The 22,537-nt window shown below is 41.1% G+C and overlaps 2 protein-coding genes across 2 annotated transcripts in view; both read left to right on the plus strand.

Annotated features, from left to right (window-relative positions):
• Positions 1–457: 457 nt before the first annotated feature.
• Positions 458–9,719, plus strand: bco2l (beta-carotene 15, 15-dioxygenase 2, like). Its single transcript, XM_054610384.1, has 12 exons — positions 458–507; positions 2,669–2,846; positions 3,379–3,590; positions 4,080–4,195; positions 4,333–4,435; positions 4,566–4,706; positions 6,124–6,284; positions 6,661–6,828; positions 7,446–7,583; positions 8,434–8,616; positions 8,784–8,894; positions 9,189–9,719. Exons 1-12 carry the CDS (start codon positions 474–476, stop codon positions 9,303–9,305), a joined length of 1,662 nt encoding a protein of 553 aa, XP_054466359.1. The 5' UTR covers positions 458–473; the 3' UTR covers positions 9,306–9,719.
• A 3,880-nt stretch (positions 9,720–13,599) lies between these two features.
• LOC129101371 (GDNF family receptor alpha-2-like) overlaps positions 13,600–22,537 on the plus strand; it is a 46,720-nt gene continuing 37,782 nt past the window's right edge. The window contains exons 1-2 of the mRNA XM_054611160.1: positions 13,600–13,686; positions 14,937–15,293. Of these exons, the coding sequence (XP_054467135.1) occupies positions 13,635–13,686; positions 14,937–15,293 (409 nt within the window). The 5' untranslated portion in view covers positions 13,600–13,634. The remainder of the gene's footprint in view (positions 13,687–14,936; positions 15,294–22,537) is intronic.

The following is a 22,537-nucleotide window of genomic DNA, read 5'->3' on the forward strand; positions in this document are numbered from 1 at the left end:
CATGTTGTAATATTTATTGTAATTATAGACATTTTACATAATTTGACTCTGCAAATATGTGTAGGAACCCTGATTGAGTGGGACACACGCATCCTTAAACTGAACTGAAACAGAATTATAATAATAACAATAACATGACGTTGGGCTTTTGAGTTTGGCCAAATGATTAAAACAATTAATTCTTCCAGTGAAAAAGAGGAAACATATACTTAACAACTTTTTTTGTCTTTGCTATCCTAAGAAACTATGTATTATGTCACATTAGGTCACAGTGACCTGCCTCATGAAGCGATGAACACAACTGTTCTTGTCACTTTTATTACTAGTTAATGATAGGCAACACTGCACCTTACTGTTGTTTCATGCCTGAGACCTCTTTCTTTACTTGGCAAAGAACCAATGGTTCAAAGGTTTCCTCCTGGCTCGTATAAATCCTCTGTGTTTGACTGATCAAATCTGCAGAACAGCCAGCCATGTCCAAGACCACAGAGCCCCAGACAAACAGCAGTGAGTAGACACCACTTTCAATAGTGTAGCCAGATAGCAGATTGATTTCACTCATAATTTATTTCTAAATATGAACATGAGGTAGAAGTAAAGATATTTCTTTTGATGTATTTGGGATATTTTGAAAATAACAACACAGAAAGTTCTGGTTATTATGCTTAAAAGAGCCGTACCTTTGCTTGTCACGCTATTTGATTATTACATACTAACAAAAATACTGTATTCCTTTGAGTTAAGTATTTAAGTATCTGTTTGACTTTACTAGTGGTGCTTCTACATGATTCGAAACGTTGATCAGCCTCTACAAGAGGCAGTTTTTTTATTATCATTGATTATGGTGGAAGTGCGTGACTAACTGAATCAACATTTCACTTTCACAACAAAGTGCAGACATTCATTTCATCCCTTTTTTTTAAAGCAGGGTCAATAACAATAGTATCTATTATAAAACCCCTTCTATAGAAATCCACACAGAAACACACATGCAAACAAAGACATGCTCAATGTGGTTCAGTCGTAATGGTATTTTCTTGCATTTCAAAATCAGAGCTGCAGTTTCACAGTACAATAGGACATATTGGCAGGTTCCATACTTTCTGCTCCAAGGTCTCCTGTTGAATCAGAGCTGGTGAGAGAATGTGCACAATGTCTAATTAACAGCTTTTAGTCATTCTCAGCTGTTAACTAAAAGAGGAAAACTGGCTGTCAGGTCCCCGTACAGCAAAAATGAAAAGAAATAACAAAAAAAGATGTGCAACAAGGTCATTTTTTTGAACACTGAAATACTGTTGGTGCAGTAAAGAAAACAGGTTGTTAAAGTAATAGCTGTTAAATAAACTACTGTTGCAATTGTGATTATACAAAAATTGGAGATAAAAAAAGCAATATCTGAATCTATTATCCACAACAGTTCTGGGCTCGTCAGTGTTGCTGTTTTGTTTTCAAGAGACTTGATTTTGAATGCAGCAGTAGGAAAGTTACATGAAATACCCCCCTAGAAAATGACAGCGCACATTCAGACATCGTTTGCAATGCTGCAGTAATCACAATCAAAACTCGCAAACTCTACATTGTGAGAGATTGTTAAAGCCAACAGCAGTTATCTCTCTATTGCACATTCGCGTTTTTATTGTCTGCAGTACTACTGTCATGGGAATGAACCGAATTCTGCTTCTGCTGATTGGTTGCAATAACAATTCACGTCATCAAGAAGCTTGGATATTGTAACCTCAGCTCAGCATGGGGCTCGGTATTGAACCCCAATGATTTGCTTTTGCTAATCACGTAACTCTCATACATATTTTACAATCTTTGTTTTGTGTGGAGATATGAGGTGATGAACTGGAATTGGTTATTGGAAAACAGATAAGACAGCAGATAGTGCAAGTGTCATTCACAGTGCAAGACCCCAGAGAGTCATAAGAACATTCAAGAAAGAGCTGTTACATCAAATTATGTCTCCTACCACAGAAGAGATAATGTTTTCACACAAAAACATTTTTAATCAGTTGTTTAATTATTATTTTGAGTGTCAATAGTTTAAAATACAGCAGCAGAGGTGTGCAGGTGTGAAAGTATGAGACCCTGTTTATAACATAGTTGTGTCAAAAATAAATCAACTGAATTATAAAGTTTAAGCTGCTAAAGACCTTCTTGTTATACGATTGTGTTGATATTAATATCCCGCTGACAATGCAAGCCTGCAAGGGTGAATGACAAATGTTTTTCTGTAGCATACACACATACTTACATAACTTCCTCTTTCAAGCTCGTTCAAAGTCCAAAGTGGTTCATAGCACCACACCCATTAATCTAAGTGGTGATGTACCTGCATGTGTGTGTGTGTGTGTGTGTGTGTGTGTGTGTGTGTGTGTGTGTGTGTGTGTGTGTGTGTGTGTGTGTGTGTGTGTGTGTGTGTGTGAGAGGAGAGAGAGGGAGAGGGAGAGAGGAGAGAGGGAGAGGGAGAGAGAGAGAATAAGGTGGTTGTGGGTTCAAGAGTTCAGCTGCTGTCCAAGTACTGCATGCTATTTCCACTCTGCTCTATCTACATAGATTTTAATAGTGTACTTTAATCAGAAATCTCTTCTCCCTCTCCTCTCCTCTCCTCTCCTCTCCTCTCCTCTCCTCTCCTCTCCTCTCCTCTCCTCTCCTCTCCTCTCAGTGTCCAGCAGGCAGCGATGTCCACAGGTCAAGGGGCTGGAGAACATTGAGCCTTTGGTGTGTTCTGTGGAGGAAACCCCTGATCCCATCCCCACCACAATCACGGGAACTATTCCAACCTGGATCAATGGGAGTTTCCTGAGAAATGGTCCTGGAAAGTTTGAATTTGGAAAAGACAGGTATTTGAGAAATACTATGGAATTTAACAACTTATTGGTATTTTGCAATGATTTGTAAAATACTAATAACAGTATTGAATTCTGCTATCACTTCCAAATTGATTGTCAGGTCTTCAAACACAACAACTGAAACAGTCAGACACATAAAACAAAGTTAGTGGTATTAACATGTAGTTCAACAGTATACACTTTTAAGACAGCCCGTGGTTTGTGCCTGTATCTGTGTATCTAGGAATGTTACAGGGTCTTTCAGGATACACAGTTTAGAGATATTTAGAGAACTATCGTAAGAAGCCACAGAGATGTAAAACATGTTCTTTAAACTGTCACACTGACTCACAGAACGTTTTTTTTTTACTTCACCCATGACAAATTCAAATTTCTTTGGTCCTCATGTGGACAACGAAATGAAGGTTTTCTTTGCTGATGTTTAACAAAAGTTTGATTCCCCATTGTCTTACATGGCTCACTCTCTCTAACTTTTTCTTACACATATACCCTAGTGACAAATTACTTGTCTTTATTCTCTCAGATACACCCACTGGTTTGACGGCATGGCCATGATGCACCGGTTCCACATCTGTGAGGGCAATGTCACCTACAGTAGCCGATTCCTGCAAAGTGACTCATACGTCAGCAACTCAGAGAAGAACCGCATCGTGGTGTCAGAGTTTGGGACATTAGCCATGCCGGATCCCTGCAAGAACATCTTTGCACGCTTCTTTTCGCGCTTTCAGATCCCCAGTAAGTGTGTCTTCTTTATATATTGCATATTCCCATGTGTCATCCACTTCAATGCACTGTAATGTAGTACCAGCAGTGCCGAATGCATTATTTAAGTATTCGATCCATTTTTCGATTTCTGGATATTTGCATGAAGGTAAAAAGACAGCTGTGCCAGATTACTACAAGCAATATAGAAGTCAAACCAAAAGAGAATTTTTTTTTTTTTTTTTACTTTATTTGCTGTATTTGTTATTGCTTTTGCAGCAGGGTGAGCTAGTATTACATCAGATTGTGTTTATTGAGGTGAAGGTAACACAAGTCAAATATTTGCGTATGCACGAATGTGGATGTGTGGGTGTAGTTGTCTAAAACATGACGTTAAGCTTCTGAAAAACTAAGGATGGACAGACTAATGGATAAAGTAGATTCCAGTCTTATTTATCAGAAAGATGAGTTCTGCTTAAGTGCTTAATATGTTTCTGAAGTCTGTATGTGTGTCTGTAACAGAGGCCACAGATAACGCCAGTGTGAACTTTGTCAAGTACAAGGGAGACTATTATGTCAGCACAGAAACCAACTACATGAGACGAGTAGATCCCCAGAGCCTGGAGACGAAGGAGAAGGTGAGTCAGTATAACAAATGTATTAGTCACTTTTGAATGCCGATGCTGATAGAGTTGGTGGGCAAAGACAAGAAAGATGTGCCGAATGTTGATAATGATGATGAGGACAACGAAGATGATGATGCTGTCCGTTTAAGGTGGACTGGAGTAAATACATTGCTGTCAACTCAGCCACAGCTCACCCACACTATGACCGTGATGGAGCCACCTACAACATGGGCAACTCCTACGGAAAAAGCGGTAACTTTCTTTCACTTCACTCTTTTCTTCCCACCTGTCTGCTTACCAAAACATATATTAATGTGGATATCCTTCTGATATCCATCATCCTATCAAATACTGTACATAATTTGTTTTGGGCCCTCCTCAGGTTTCTTCTACAACATCCTGCGTGTGCCTCCTCCTGAGGAGAAAGGAGCAGTGGAGGACTCTGCAGACCTGAATGGAGCCAGGGTGATCTGCTCCATCCGTGCTTCTGAAGCCAGGAAGCCTTCCTATTATCACAGCTTTGGTGAGATTCACACCACAGCATAGCAAACACATTCTTTAAGTTGTCTGCATGTTGGATGTACACTGAATTAATGCGTGTTATGAGAGATTTTGTTTTTTGCCTGCACTGACAGGGTGAGTCTATTTCACTGAAAGCGAGCGTCACAGTTTTGCCTTGCTCTTATTAATTACTCATTTGAATTCTAGTCTCGCCCTGCTTCTTTTTGACAATCACAGCTCCTTTGTCTTTCTGTTCAGCTTTCACTATCTCTGTCTATAAGTCTGCCTTTGACTCATAGGAGTATGTGTGTGCGTACACACTCTGTCTAACACTCTCTGTGTCTCATAGAAAAATAAAAAATATCAATTTATAAATGTAGTTCCCTCCAGGGCTTCACTCTGAGAGCACTGTTACCAACATACATGATTTGTGTAATAGTATTTGTTGTAAATCAGCTTTTACTGTTTTACGTCTATATTTCAGTCAGTTATACTCATAGATTTGGTGGAATAGGCTCTGCTCTTAAGGAAGCCCAGCAGGAACAAGGATTGTTTTCTAATTTAATTCACTCCTGGTTTATTTGGAGAAAGAGAGAGAGAAGTCAGGTTATAATGTCCACATACTGTGGTACACCTGTATGAATATGATTGGATGTTACTGGTCAGCTGATAGCCAAGCAGTTGATGAAGAATCCACTGATAGTGATGCATTAAGCCAATGCCAATCAGATAATGCAAGCACAACTTTGTTGCTCAGCCCAATCTTCATCAATGTTGCTCAATTTGGGTGTTGTACTGCAACAGTTCTGAGATAATATCTCAGTACACATTTCCGGCAGACCACCCTTGCTCTGCCAGACTGTCTGGCACCAAGAAGTGCGGGAACATTGTACGTTTCTATAAGCAGCACATAATTACTTCTGTCAGTAGAGTTACAGTAGATGGGGGGTTATGTTTAGCCCCAATTTCATGTGTTTATCTGCTAGCACAATATTTAAGTTTTACCTTGCAAACTGACCAGCCAAAAGCAGAGTAGCAGTGGCCTCCTGCAAAAAAAGATGCCATAGTTCCATTCATTTTTGCAAACACTCCATCACTGGGCCAATTTAACAACATGGGGCCAATTGGAAACTCTTTTTCAGTCTACATACAGACATGAGTGTCCTACCATTTCCCCCCCAAGCCACCACTCTAATCATGCTGGTCACATGGCCTTGCTATAATTAACCATGACACTATTTTATGTGTGTTTGTAAAAACAATGAAATGGCATATCAGTGGGGAAATTAAAAAAAGGCTCTGTCATGAAACTAGTCTACAGAATCAGCATTTCAGTGATGAGTTCGACATGATAATATAAGATGTATAATGAAATCAGGATGAATAAGGAAAATTAAAATTAATGCATTTCCTCCTGTGTGATTGCTCTCCCTCTCTAGTCATGTCTGAGAACTACTTTGTGTTCATTGAGCAGCCGATCAAGCTGGACCTGCTGAAGTTCATGCTATACAGAATCCAGGGAAAGAGCTTTCATAAAGTCATGACCTGGGAACCTCAGTATGACACCGTCTTCCACTTGGTCAACAGGCACACTGGCAAGGTGGGTTAGTTTACTGCACAGCAGCAAACACAAAGGAAAGTGCCAGGTAGGAAACACACATCCGTCTGATAAATAGTCAGAACAAAAGAGGAAAGCTGCCAGCTAATCTCTTCACGCATGGTGGAGCTTTTCCCCCATTTATTTTGATAAAGTCACATAAAGGTAGAGCCTCTTCTCATACATTGTTACTCTCAATTTCCTCATCTCATTACACAGCATACCCATTAAGCATTCATTATCACACTTTCATAATGTGAAGGTACACCTCAAATGTTGAAACCAACAAAGAAACACTTCTTGTTTGTGCAAAAGCCTTTATAATCCTTTATCATGGTATTAATACTTTCCTGATTGCTTTCTTTGACTGGGCCAACAGGAGAGTGAAGTGAGGTACCTTGCAGCACCAATGTTCACACTGCATCAGATCAACGCTTTCGAGGACGACGGCTTCTTGGTTATGGACATGTGCTGTGGGGACGATGGTGAGGTCATTGGAGACTTTACACTGGAGAACCTCAGAGGCACGGGAGAGGACTTGGACAAGGTTAATCCATACAGTTTGACTCTACACCATATTCAAACACACACACACACACACACACATAATAAAAGCAGCTCCGAGCAGCTCAGATTGAGGTTCTGGCTTTTACTAAATTATTTCAAGTGTTTTTTCACATAACATATTATATGTTTCAGCTAATATATTGGTTGCATTCTTAACATAACCATCAAATAATCCATCCACCAAGTGATTACTTACTTTAATAAAAAAAAACATATTTTTTATTAAACATAATTCAGCAACGATTAAGAGTTTTTTGTGATTCTATGCATAAATGCCATCTTTATTCACCAATGTCTCTCTCTCTCCGCTCTTATTTTCCTTTTACTTTGTCTAGTCATTCTTTAATCTAAGCTATTGGTACAATACACATTTGGATTCTGTGCAATTTCAAATGTAGTGAAGTATATTACTTTATTGAGAATATATAAAAAAAAAAAAAAATCCTCCAATCAATTTAACATCCAAATAAGAAGCGGGATTTTTTGTAAGTATTTTGAATCTTTTTGGGTCTGATTGTGCCTGAGGTAACCACTGCTCCTTTCAGTCAAAGGAGCCACGCTCACAGTTTTTCATGTCTGTCTGATATCGTTTGTCAGTTTTACAACTCGTTGTGCAGAAACCTCCCAAGGAGATATGTCCTACCCCTGACAGTGGACGAACAAACCCTTTTGGACCAAAACCTCGTCACTCTGCATAACTATAGAGCCACAGCAAAGAAGACAAAACCAAGAGAGGTAGGATTCAACAGAGTGCAGTACGGTCAACAATGTCATATGTTTACCTGAGCATTACACTCAATCTGATTTTCCTGGAATCAAGTAAGAATTGAGGCCTATAATCATGATGAATACAGCCAATTCACTCCCACACACTCTGTGTAATTATTGGACATGATGAGACACTGAAGGTACTTCCTGCAAGATAGTAATTTCATGACTTACAGCAGATAAAAGTGATTTCAAAATGAGAGTCCATCATGCGGCTGAACAATTGCCATTTAACAGCTTGTGTGTGCCCCCCACACACACAGACAGACACACACACACACACACACACACACACACACACACACACACACACACACACACACACACACACACACACACACCACACACACACACACACACACACACACATAGTCCAATATTCTCTTATGGCAGAATAAAGCTCAAACGTTGAAAGCAAATGTGATGTGTTTAGTGTTTTAGTTGTCATGACTACCTGAGTGACACTGTCCTCAGTTCTCGGTGGTGCTATGTACATGTAACAGTTGAAGAACAGCCGTTAAAGTGCTGCTGGCCACCATTTGTCATTGAAGACAAATACTGGTTTGTAATTGCAATTGGAGGTACATAAATTCCAAAGTAAAATGAAAAGAAATTGATTTATACCTTACTTAAGTTAGGGGATCTTGTGCAGGTATCCATTTACTGGTTTGAGAGAATAATGCAGTATTGATTTCAGCTCTCAGCAATGTACAGTAAAATAGGTCGGTTGGTGTGCATTAACTGGGCACATTTTTTTGGCTTAAAAATATAAGTTGCACTGAAAGTAAGATGTTTACTTCCTCCCGTGACCCTCCAGGTTTACCTGACCCACGAGGAACTTCACAATGACGAGCTGCTGCAATACGGTGGCCTAGAGTTCCCTCAGATCAACTATGACCAGTACAATGGAAGACCATACCGCTACTTCTACTCCTGTGGCTTTGGACACGTCTTCAGTGACTCCCTGCTCAAAATGGATGTCCACACCAAGGAGCTTAAGGTTTATATCAATCAGAAACTACTTAGAGAGACCTCATTGTTAACTGTTCACTTCAAAGTTACCTCTACTACTGCTTCTCTATCACTGAGGGCAGGAGGTTGAGAGTTGGTTTTATAACATGAAACAGCTTAGAGTGAAGGGAAGTTAATGTAATCTTCCCTGTCTAGGTGTGGCGTTATCCCGGCTTGTACCCGTCTGAGCCTGTCTTTGTTGCGTCGCCCGAAGCTACTGAGGAAGATGATGGAGTGGTCTTGTCAGTCATCATCACACCCAGAGAAGTAAGTTAACAAGTACTTCAAAAACAACAACACAAATTTACAAGAGCAGCAGCAGGCATTGTTTATAATTACCAATGCTATTTATACAGTGAAGTTTGACACAGTAGTCTCAGAAATATAAAGAGAAAAGATGCATAACCACAGCTTCCAAAGTAGACTGTGTATATTGTTGTGATAATACATGTATTGTTTAATATGCACGAAGAAGACAAACAATTTCACCATCTTTATTGTTAGAAGGGTGTTTTGTGAGTTTTTGTTTACAAAATATATTTTAATCTCTTCCCTTTCCAGGACAAAAGTACTTTCCTACTTGTTCTGGATGCAAAGACCTTCACTGAGCTGGGAAGAGCAGAGGTCCCTGTCAACATCCCATACGGGACCCACGGCGTGTTTAACAAGATGGGCTAGATGTGCCACTATTCCTGAAATGTAACCAGTAACCAGCCTCTTTATCCACAGAATGTGATTGTCTCTGTTGATGTTATTTCATGTAAAATTCCTGAACTGTAAAAGAAATTAGAGCTGGTATAAACCTGCAGACTCATGCTATTTGTTTGTAGCTCAGCCATCAGAAAGATGGCAATCTTTTGGAGACTAACAAGGCAGAAAGCCCAGCATGGAATCAGCACACTGATAAAGTTTGTCCTCTAAGTGTTATCATGTGCTCTTGTAAGATATTGAAACAGCCTTTAGACAATGGCCAGACTCCCATACGGATGGCGATTACTTGGAAGAAATAATACTTTACGCGGAAAACCTTTTGAAAAAATAAAACACAACATGACATTAAATACACACATTGCAATAAAATCCATTTCCTCTTTTTTCTGTTTAAACCTAAAGTGTTTTTGCATCATCACGCCACTGGAAACGCTATACTCCCAGTGAGAACAGAACAGCACTTAGGATACATAAAAATGCATCAGAGGAAATTCAATTTCTGTCAAAGTAATGTGATAGAAATGTACGACGTCTGAAATGCCTGGAAAACAAATGGATCTAACTGGTCGATAGCCTCCAGAGAGTCTAGCAGAGGTCACATCAGAAAGGTTCTGCTGTTTAAACGCTCCAAACAACCCAAAACAAAGTTGACATACACAAAAACATTGACATGTAGGACCTTGTGAGCAAATGGTGGCAGTTTGCTGTTTCATTGTATTAAACTGCGAGCCGAACAGAACAGAGTAGCGTGAAACATGCAGAACCTACCCAAATTGAGAAGTAGAGCTGCACTAGTCACTCCAATGTCTCCACAATTGACTTTGCTGATGCTTATTTCATCAGCTATTTTCCCTCTCAAATTGATTTGAACAGATTATTTGAACTGACATTGGACTCCAAACCTGATACAGGCACTAATTGGCTGTGTGAAAGCCGAGACGTTTCAAAAATATAACAACATATATAAATATAAATATATATATATTTTTTTCTTTGCCTTTTTCAATATTTCAAAATAAACAGTATGAAAGTCTTAAAAAAAAAATCAACAGCACATCCCAACCTTCAATAATTTAATGTAATTAATTTAATGCCGGGAATTAACACCACTTATGTTTTGTCATGTTCCTTGCTCAACACCGGTTGTGTCTCCTAATAAGCATGCTGTACGGGTCTCCCAAGATACACATTAATTAGCCAATAATTCCTAATCTAATCAGTCATGCTTAACCTCTGTGTGTGTGTGTGTGTGTGTGTGTGTGTGTGTGTGTGTGTGTGTGTGTGTGTGTGTGTGTGTGTGTGTGTGTGTGTGTGTGTGTGTGTGTGTGTGTGTGTGCATGTACTGTATGCTCAGTTCATAATTAGTCTCTGCGATGAGCACGACCTGCAGAGAGAGATACAGCGACCTTTGCCCTCAGATAAATTTCAAGCTAAATTTTGTTTCCGCAAATCTGTGAGGCGAAGCAAACCCTGATCAATGCTGCCCAAGACCCTTTTACCTCAAAGTATTATGTGGTGAGACATTAAGCGTGAGGATCAATGGTGCATTAATTGTGTTGTTCTAGTTAGTTAACACTGCGATGGCTTAATGTGTGGACTCACCTGGGTCGAATTTGAATAATAGCCAAGCACACAAAGTACAGTCATTCTGAAAGCACTTGTGCAGGCACCTATAGACACTGTAACACAAATAAACTTGCATATGCAACAATTGTATGAAAGTTTGTCAGTCCTGTTTTCAAGGTGACAGCTTCAGAACGGCTAAGCTCTTATTTGACCCATTAGAGTTTGTATGAGCCCACTCCCCCCTCTTGGGTCTCACTAAGCACAAGTTATTGCACAGAGTCTTAACTATGACTGCTAACTGTATCATTATTTCATATCCCATGAATTCATAATGGTATCATCTATATTCACTGTATTAGACACACCTCTCAGAGGCAGGCACATTCAATGGTAAGAACAATGTCCTCTATATCCAGATTTGTCACTCCCTATCTTCTCAGTCCTGAGCCATCATGTGGTTGCATGCTTATCTGACATACAGATTATGTGCATCTGCGTGTGTGTGTCTGCAAGCGTACATAAGGATATGCTTATCATCAAGCTATGCATGTGTGTTTGCTCCTCTGTGGGCTCTCTCTAATAGTACACGTGAAAAAGAACTGCAGATGCTTTATGAAGTCAGAATGGAGCAATTAAATACCCACGGAGGGGGTGAATCGTGCAATGTCAACAAGAATTATGTCACACCATGGACCTGACAGCCTGGCTGAAGACAAAAAAAATGTGGAGACGATTTATCCATATTGCACAATCATGGATGGAAGTAATGTGATGCCTGAATAAGAATCCACAATGCAAATGTGGCTTTTTTTATTTACTGTGTTTGCAGCTAATGTTTCTCTCTTGATTGCAAGCCTTTTTGGAGTTATTAGAAATGTCTTCTTCCTCCCGAGCCTACTGCTAAAGCAACTGTAAACTTTACAGCTCATGCAACTGCTCTTCAGTGAGAAATTACTTTTATAACAAAATGCCTTCTTTGTTATCAGCTAAAATGAAAGAAGAAAATCGGTCTGGTTTTGGAAATAGTAGCTGGAAAGCCACAAGTTTGCAATCCTATGTTTCAATATCCATTTCTGCAAAGAATTGTAGAACAGTCTGAATCAGTCGCTGCAGCACTAATGCAGGACAGATGCAGGATACATTCATGGTGGAGAAAGATGCTTTTCAGTGTCCTCATAATGACAGAGACTTCAAAATATGGGGGAGACGAGAGCCCCGGCCAATATAGGCAGAATGAGGCTGATTTTGCCATTATAGCGGCAAGCTCTTTTCCCTTGGATCCGAGCCTGGGCTGACAGTCAAACGTCATTATGAGCCAGTGGCCTTGCAGTTTGTCACTGTCAGTCCTTCTAAATAGAGACTTTGTTTTCAAGATTTGTAAAGATTTATGGCATTCCGGGCACTATTTAAGCGGTGATGCACAACAAAGTCATTTTGTTTAATGCAAAGCCACTTTCAAAAATGGCAGATTCTGTGGGTTGTGGGCTTATTTCCTCTGAGCACAAATATAATACAAGCCATTATGCCCGTTTTTCAATCAGAGGAAATGCAGATGTCATGAGAAGTGTTGGGGTTTTGCTGAAATGAATGATGACATTTTCATCATCATTGTTGAGTCCACCCTTGAACCCTGTCCCTAAAAATAATTTGCAGGTTTCTATGAATTGTGGGTATGAAGCTCTAATGTCAACCACAAATTACGTGTAGTGGCATTGCTTGAATAAAAGATTCACTATGTGTTAGAAGACCAGAAATGCTTGTTATGAATGAAAGTAGCCAACACACAAATTGCTGCTTCCTAATTTCCTCGGTGATATGTTGCAGTTGTGGCTTCATCTCTCTTTGCAATACTGTAAAGACTCCCTTATGGAAGAGATACACATATTGTAAGAAGGATATTATACACGAATCACAGAAATTGTTTCACAGAATGTCTAGAAAAAAACCTGTGGCAATATCCCAGGAGATGCCACACAGGCCAACTGAGCTCTCTGTGATGTCACTGCTGAGAAGCACAGGTGCATCTTTGCTCAGCTCCCTGCAGATTACAGGAATATCGTGGGGATTTTTTTTTCTGTATGGTAACATTTATTATTGGGCCTCGATGTGACAGAGTTTCACGTTTCCCCAATGAGAGCATCCTCCAGCAGCGTCCTCTGCTGGTTCACTGGATAAAAGTATAAAGTGCTGTGGAAGCCTCCACACATGCAGTTCCCTCCTCTGAGGAGCGCTCGGCTTGTTGAGGAGCCAGTGGTGGAGAAAACAACCCAGTCAGCGTTTTGTACTTTCAGACCAGTTGTTCCACCTCGTTTGAGATATTGGCATCATTGACAGATCATTTGACCAGTTTAAGGGATGTTTTAGGGGCAGCTGGAGTCTTATGATGCAGAGAGATCAAGTCTCAGTAGTTTGTCGGTATGAACGCAACGCAGACGGACCCTGAGAAACTGCTTTCATGGATTGACTGATTGATTGATTGGCATTTGATTTTTTTCATTTTTTTCAACATCAGAGGATTTTTCTGCGTCGGTGTTAGTCTATTATTAAAAAAAAAAAGAAAAAGAAAAAGAAAATCGTGGATTATTATTGGGAGTCGAGGATTTTATCGGAGGTGCTTCTTTAATGAGGATATTGCATCTTTTTATTTTTACAGTTAGCATACGCTTGGAGAGGAATTAAACCTTTCTTAAGGTGGAATATTAGTCGTTCTGGACCCAAACTCAGTCCAACATGAAGTCTGTCACCGGCTGGATGTGCCTCTACATCCTCCTCCTGCTCTTAGGTGAGAAGTGAAATATGGAAAAACATGTACAATTGTGTGTAAATGTGATGTGTGTGAGTCATAGAGATACATTTTGACATCAGTAATTATTGCCAAGGAGCATTTTCTGGTATGTGTCCACTTTTCTCATGCAGGAGTTTTTCGAGGGCAAAAGGTTTATTCTGATTATTTTCATTATTTGTGGTAAAATGCTGACGTGCTGTCATGTTATACCAGGATAATGTTTAATTGTTACCCGTAGCTACTAACCGAAGTTGGTCTGAGGGAGTGCATCATTATGTTTGATCCATTCAACGCCCACAGCTTCCACAGCAGGAACACAAACCTCATCATTTTAGCATTATTTGGTCAGCAGAGAACATCTCTGAGGTAATGCAGTTACACACTTGTGCTTGGTTCATTATGAGAAATGCCATCATCATCATCATCATCATCATCATCATCACCATCACCATCACTATCTTCATCATCAGTACAATTACCATTATAAGCGTCGTCTACAAACGAAACGACAGTGCTTGAGATCAAACCATCTGACTGATGAACTATTTTAACTTCATGTTACTCCTCTCGTACCCGTTGCTCTCTGATACTGATGCAGTATCCCCTCCCCTCGCACTCAATGCTCAGCATCACCACAAGGGGTCTCTCTTGTCCTTTCAGCAGAAGTGTCTCCTCTTTGGTCTGAAGTCTGAATCTTGCCTCCTGTCAAACGGCAGAGCCTTAGTTTCTGCTCTGTGGATCACTGTTTACTCATTGCAAGCCGTCATTTTCTGGTTACCTAGATGTGAATCAAGTGTAGTTCAATTTTTTTTCATTGAGATAATTAGATACACTTGAATGATCAAGTGTTCCTTTAATTACGTTTAATAGGAAACTGAAAGCTGCTGCCTAACTTATTTTGGAGGCCTTAGGTGCAATACAAAAGTACAGAAAATCACAGCTAGTATATAATGAATATTGATAAAATGACACATGACCAGACCCCATGTAGAGATGTATAACACTAATGTGAACCATGAAGAATGTAAACTGTTTTGCTAAAAGATACCTTAGCATGTATGGGCATGTCATAGGCCATCAAACCTGTTTGATGGCCCGTATCTTAAACCAAAATGAAAGCAGGTTTTTGATATGGGCTTGCACTTGCAGACACATACGCTGACAAAATGTCTCACACATTAATTTGCAATTTCTGAGCTCAATTGTTTTTTGTCACCCCCACCTCTGTCCCCCCCGTCCCCACCTAGATAAGGCAGCAAGTTCCTGGGATGGTTCCTCAGCTTTGTCCGTGTCCGTGGCTAATGATTCTCCAGGATCACCAGGCACAGGGTCTGAGCCCGGAGCTCAGCCAGAATTGGTGGACTGCATCCAGGCCAGTGACATGTGCAACCAGAACCCTCACTGCAGCTCTCGGTACAGGGTGATGCGCCAATGTCTTGTGGGCAAGGAGAAGGAAGCCATGCTGGACAACAACAGGGAGTGCCAGGCGGCCTTGGAGGTGCTGCTGGTTAGTCCTCTGTATGACTGCCGGTGCAAGAGGGGCATGAAGAAGGAGCTGCAGTGTCTGCAGAACTACTGGACCATCCACATGGGACTCACTGAAGGTAGGAGGCAGTTGGTCTTACGATTCGCTGTCTTACAAAATTCCCATCACATCATGTTTTACTGTTTGGCAATTTCAGAGTCTGTAATAAAATGACACCTCTTTAAGTCATGCAGTTATACAACTACAAATGTATTCACGCGAAATAAGCACTTGCGTATTTCATTTGTTTCCTTTTGTATTCCCTCTTCGACCATGTTCTTGATTCTTTTTTTACTAAAAATATAATGTACAATACATGCGTACCAGAGGATGCAAATGCATTGCTGCAGTGGTCTAGCTGTGGATGTTCAACACACCTCTATTGATATTAATGTATACTACTTAGAGCATTCTTTAGGATTATAACTTTTATTTTAAATTAATGTTCCGATCTCAAGTAACAGTGTACTTTCCGAGCAAAGACAGGAAGGATGTACACCACACCCACTGTTTATGCACTATTCCCTGATGCCCTCTTATAGTGATACCCAGAAGCCCATGATGAAAAATATATGCTTTCCTACTTTCCTCACCCTCTCGAAGGTAATGGAGCTATAATGGGATTACATTAGGTAGACCTGTTATGGTAGACTTATTGGTTTTCACCTAAAGTGTTCCATATTACCATGTAATTAGGTTACAATCGTGTAGCTCAGTGGCCCTTATGTGTCCACTTATGCAGGGCGTAAAATAGCACTCTTGTTGTAACATTGTAACCCTCTGTTTTTTTTACATTACAATACATTTAGAGAGAATAAAGCAGCCTCCTGAACTGACATGACTATTGGCCCAACCTTAAGGGTCAAAATCACGCAGTGTTTCATATGGAGTCAAATCTTACAGAATTTGAGCTACTAACGGTGGGTCCTGACCCAGAAGTGACATTTATCCATGCTTGTTCACATGACCGAGGTCTCTGTGACTGGTATCATGTGTCATGCCATGTAAACACGGAGGACATAATGTGCTCAGCTGTTTTGACACGTGAGGTAATGATGGTTGTGTTGAAAAGTCTTCGAGCTCTGAGCATTCTGATCTTTTGTGTTGTGATCCGTGAAGTGATCCACCAGGCTGACTGCTCATGGAACCAGCTACAGTTCATCAGACTGATGGCAGCAGAGGGTCCCTGACATGAGTTCAAGGGAAATGTAATGACATTGATGCTCCCCAGGCCTTCTCCCTCCCTCCCTGTCTTTCTCTTCATTTCCAACTCTTTCCCCGTTGTAATGGTCTCTCTGTTCTCCCTCTATGTCTCTTTCTCACTCTCTTTCTCCTTTCCCAAACAAACAGCCACATCAGTCAAAGTGTTTGTGTTTGAATGCATCATGCAAGTTGTCTTGCCGTCAGGGATAGAGACCTCCTGTGCCTGCAGCATGCCCTTCACAGAGCTTTTGTGTCTTCACGAATAAACGCCTCTCAGCGCTGTCCTGTTTTGGCCCTGTCACCCTCGGAGATAAAACCCGCTTTAACACAAACGAGAAGCTCTTATAGTGCAGCTTTAATCTAATCACGATCCATTGTGCAGTCAAGCAGGCTTTTGTTAACTGGAAACAATCTATGTACAACATCCATCTCTGGAAACAAACACGAAGGGCCGAATCCCAACACACCCTCTAAAAAAGCCGCTAAGCCACTTTAAAAATAATTTGTGGACAAATCAGGAAGGTTTTGATGTAGTTGTTGGGTTTCATAATGCGTAATGTAGCTTTAAAAATGTTTTGTTTTACTCATGTTAATATGGACAAATGTATGTGATCGAGAAAGATAAGAAAGGGATTAAAGAGGAGTAGAGCTAGAGAAGGTGAAAGGACAAAGATGACTAAATGAAAAAACAGACAAGGGCAGTGATTGTTAAAGGTCTGTGAAATGTACCTAATGTGATTAACTCTATATAAAAAATAACAGCTGGTGCCTTATAGACAAATATATTAAGCCACTTGGTACATATGGGCACTTTGCTGCAACCTATGGCCATTATAATGTGTAGAAAGCCATCTAGAAATCAGGCCTCATCTATGAGTTGGGCTGTTTCCACTGACCCATGTTGACCAGGGGCAGGAAGTTTGCCTGCAAGCTTGAGGGCTAAACCATTGTGTTTGTGAAGAGAAAGCTGATGTTGACCAGGGATGGACTGGGATTTGAAACAATACCCTGCTCCCCGATCAACCCTACGCAGACGGCACACAGATACTCCACTGCCTCAGGCAAGGTTATCTTATTTAGTGCGTATACTAATAGTCTTTATTTTAATACCCAAGTGAATCTAGTAAACAGATAAAAGATAAAAGGTGCACATGTGAACATGAATAATCATGAAGACCAAGAGTGGACAAACACAGTAAACAGGAAGTGTATATACATTTTAATAGACTTAGATAAGATAAGATAAGATAAGATAAGATAATCCTTTATTAGTCCCGCAGCGGGGAAATTTGCAGGCTTACAGCAGCATAGAGTAAAGTGCACACAAGAGACATAGTAAATAAAAATGAAATAAAAAAACAAGTATTATAAATAAGCAATAAAAAACAGTAGAAAATCAACAATAACTGAAATATTATATTTACAGACAGAAAAAACTATTAAAGCTATAATTGCACAGTGTATCGTATTGCACGTGTCCTGTGTCGTGTGGTCTGCTGGGAGCAGAGCTGGTTGTGCAGCCTGACAGCAGCAGGAAGGAAGGACCTGCGGTACCTCTCCTTCACCACCGGGGGTGAAGCAGCCGGTGGCTGAAGGAGCTGCACAGAGCTGCCAGGGTGTCCTGCATGGGGGGGAGGTATTGTCCATCAGGGATGATAGCTTGGCCATCACCCTCCTGTCTCCCACCACCTCCACCGTATCCAGTGGACACCCAGCACACTGCTGGCCTTCCTGACAAGTTTATTCAGTCTCTTCTTGTCAGCTGTTGAGATGCTGCTGCTCCAGCAGACCACTGCATAAAAAATGGCTGATGCCAGATTTGAAAAAGGTCCTCAGGAGGTCTCCCTGCACTCCAAAGGACCTCAGTCTCCTCAGCAGATACAGTCTGCTCTGACCCTTTTTGTATAGTGCATTTGTATGATTAGTCCAGTCCAGTTTATTGTTCAAGTGAACACCCAGGTACTTATAAGATTTCACAATCTCAATGTCCTGTCCCTGGATGTTCACTGGTTCCGGAGGACAGTGTTTTCCCCGGCGGAAGTCCACCACCAGCTCTTTGGTTTTACCAGAGTTGATCTGGAGGCGGTTCCGCCGGCACCATCCTATGAAGTCCTGGTTCAGTTCTCTGTATTCCCTCTCATCGCCTGCGGGGATGAGGCCGACGATTGCAGAGTCGTCAGAGAACTTTTGCAGGTGGCAGGTAGCAGAGTTATATGTGAAGTCTGATGTGTAGATGGAGAAGAGGAATGGATTTCTCACCTTTATTCTCTTCAGTTCTTTTCTCACCTGGATATTTGTGAAGGACAAGTTGGGGGAAGGGGGCTGTGTGTTGTAGGTTGTTGGAGTGGGGGTGGGGGTGGGGTGCTGGTGGAGTGCAGTGTTTGAGGAGTGTGGAGGGGAGCCGAGTGTTGTGGAAAAGGGGTGGAGGAGGAGGAAGAAGAGGGGGGTAATCCACAGGGGGTGCAGACGATGGGGGCTGCAGCGGCAGGGAGGTCTGGGTGGGGGAAGCGGTGGGTGGCTGATCAGACCTGTTAAAGAATGAGTTCAGATCATTCACCCACTGTTGGTCCCCACAGGTTGTTGGTTCGGCCCCTTGTGGCCAGACATGGCCTTGAGGTTCTTCCAGACTCCGCTGATGTTGTTCTGCTGCAGCTGATCCTCCATCTTTGTCCTGTTGACATTTTTCCCTTCCCTGATCTTCCTCCTCAGCTCCCTCTGCACATTCCTCAGCTCCTCCTTGTTTCCTGATCTAAAAACCCTCTTCTTCTCCTTGAGGAGGGTCTTTATATCAGGATTGTTCCAGGGTTTGCTGTTGGAAAAACACTGTACAGTCCTGGTGGGTACGGTGTTCTCCACACAAAAGTTAATATAGTCTGTAATGGTGTCTGTGAGACCGCAAAAAGGGCATTTATGTTGTTTTTGATATAGAAAATGAATTAAAGATTGTATTGTTTTGGCTTCATGAATGTGAAATGTTAAACCACAGCTGAGATTGGACCACCATATCAATGTTAGGTTTTTTTTAAAGACTGAGGACTTTAGAAGTACTCACCATGTGAATCAGTTTGGTGACTGTGCTTTAAGTTGTGTAAAGAATAGCAGATATTCAAAGAAATCTACTCCTTCAAATTATTTATTTTGCTACTTTGTCCCTTTCCCCACATTAATGTCATTCAGCTGCAAAATGGTTACATAAGCACCGTAAACTAAAGCAACAGTAAGAACTTCATTTTAAATGATTATTCATGATTTGTTTTATATAATGCACTGTTTTAGTATTTGTGATTAATCAGACGTGAAGCAGTAGGGTTGAGTTTTGAAATGTAAAATATTAATAATAGGTGATCCATTCAGAATAGATAATAGGCTCAAGACAGGAAGGTCATTAAACTATGGTTAAAAAATGCTGAAGGGCAGCAGGGATGTCACCTTGTATGTGAGATGTGTGTTAATCATTGCTAAACCAGAACACCATCAGCCATCAGAATCACTTGTTCCCCCCACGCAGCAGGTGTGATGATTACCAGTAGAAAGTTCTATGCTATCAAAATGAATGTCAAATTAAGTTGATATTGTTCACAGGCTTAGACCATTGTGTTAAACTGAGCAGCATGCACCTCTCCTTTTTTGTGAGAGTTCACTCCTCCTAGAGTGTGATACCTTTAAATTTGAAAGCAAACTTAAAAGTCTACCATGAGACTGAGAGGTAATCCTTCTAAAGCCAAGTCAAACCATGCTCACCATAAATTGCCCTGGATGAAAGGCCCTCAAGTTGCAGTGCGCCCTGTATCTGTGAGATGTAATTGTAAACTACATTAGTTATAGCAAACAAGGTCTGGACACTGAGGAGCAGCATGAGTGTCTCCAGTTACATAAGTCCAGTGAGAGGCCTGAATCTTTCAAAGGTGTTTCAAAGATGACACTTTGTGTGGTGAAACAATTCAATGCAGCAAAAAAAAAAACCTTTCCAGTAAACAGTGTGAACACAATGTGACTCAATGACATCATCAAGTGTTGCATCAAAACGCATTATACATTGGTGTAAGTCTTCAGCTATGATGTGGGGTTAGATTTCATTCTTGATCGCTATACTCGTTATTTCCTGACTTTAGGCTATACAGTACTGCCCTGATTGGCTTTAAAACCCTCAGCAAAATGTGTTATAATGCCATCTTGTGCTGGCTTTGAGCCATTAATTACAGTGCTAAAGACGATCTGGTAATTGTGTTTTCTAACCATAAATGGCAGCTGATTTCAATGTGTCAATGCAGCTGACCTTGATGGATAATGGGTGGTTCCTGCACTGAATGGGACTCAGTTGGTGTGAGGCAATGAGGTCTAGCAGTTTGAATCCATAAAAGAAGTAATTACTAAGAAAGAAACATTGGCTGCTACACACAGCAATATTGTATAGGCGGCTGTGGTTCTCTTTCAATTGTGCCCTGGGTCTCATGTGGATTAAGCTTTGCAGTATTGCAGGAGAATAAGTAATTTAAACGATAAGTTCCACACCTCTAACATACATTATTTCACAGCCTCAGCTATGAAACCACAGCCTTGGTCTCAAAGTAGGAATCGAAGATCTTTTGTGGGGACCTCTCAGAGCAGTTTAATTAGCTGAGCCAACTTTCACTGCAAAGAGAGAGAAAGGAAAGCTCCACCAGTGCTCCTGACCAATCTGTTCCAGTCCATTGTGAGAGATGACTGTATCTTTACATGCAATGACGAGAATACCAGACAATTTTGCGGCTTGATTTATTTTCTCCATTTTCATGAATGTCATTGCTGCAAAGGTCACCCTCTAAATAAGTCGCCACATCATGCTAACACTACACGTTGCCCCTCCTGTGAGAAGTTACATGAACTGGACAGTGTAAGAATGATGTGCCCATCATGATAGATTTACGCAGAGAGGAAGAGAAATGGAGAGAGTGAGAGAGAAGACAGGAGGTGAGGAGAGGACGGTAGATACATGATAAGAGGGGGAGAAAATTTAAGAGTGAGACAGAGAAAACCATAGAATGAGTGAGCGAGAGGAAGAAAGAGAGAGTCATGGGGGGAAACATAGAGGAGGGGGAGTTACAAAGGTACACAGTATTCCTGGGTGAAACCATCATTACTATGAGCAATGGTAGCAGTCACCGGCCATTACCTTAGCCATCCACTGTCATAAGCAGAACATTTTTCCAGCCTGCCCTGCATGTCAGGGGATAGGGGAAGCAGGCTCCTGCATGCTGAATATGTCCTCTCTGCTTTTCCCCTCCCATCGCCGGAGACCCAGCCGGCACTCACTAGGTGGCTACTTTATCATCAGAGGAAAGGACCTGTCGATAGCTCCTGGATGTGATCAATAAAGCCTTTCAGGGCTTTCCCCTGCTCGCCCTTTGCATCGCTCCTTCTCCCCTTTTTACCTTTCATCCCAAAATGTGAAAAGGATCAGTGAAATATGATGACAAAAAAGGCTCTGTCTGTCCTCGTAAATCTGTCTAATGATTTTCTACACTGTAAGGTGAAGTGCCCAGATGGCTCCCATTCACTATGAGGCTGTATAGTGTGACAGTGGGACTGAAATGAGGGCCAGGTAGCGGGGTTTAGATTAGCCTTTTATAGTGGAGTGAGTTCTCAGGCTCTCAATCGGAGGGGAGAGTGAGTGACGGCCCATTCTGCTCAGTGAATACTGTCATGATGTGGGCATTAAGACTCACTCCTGGCTGGAAGGTTCACAGCGCTGCTGAATGAATGTGAGTTGCAGAAGTCAACTACCAGGCCCGGCAGCTGTCATCACAGTATGGTTACTTCTATTTCTCACGCTCTCGCTCTCTCCCTGTCTGTCTGGATTTCACTCTCTGCATCATTAATTGAAGCTGCACGTAATAGTACGCCAGCCAAGATTTTCAAAGCACGCCTTTAGCCACATATTTTTTATGTATTTAGATGAATCATTTGGCTTGTTATCCTTCAGTTACCAATACAGCAGCACTTATCATGTTTAGGTAAATACTCAGATGCTTAATATTGACTGTTGAATGTTGTAAATTAACAAAATCCCAAATACAGCTTTTCTATTCACTCCTATTGATATAAAATGTAAGATGGTGAGAAGAGACTGATGTTCTCCCC

This window comes from Anoplopoma fimbria, chromosome 13 (assembly GCF_027596085.1).
Source record: "Anoplopoma fimbria isolate UVic2021 breed Golden Eagle Sablefish chromosome 13, Afim_UVic_2022, whole genome shotgun sequence".
Taxonomy (NCBI): Eukaryota; Metazoa; Chordata; class Actinopteri; order Perciformes; family Anoplopomatidae; genus Anoplopoma; species Anoplopoma fimbria.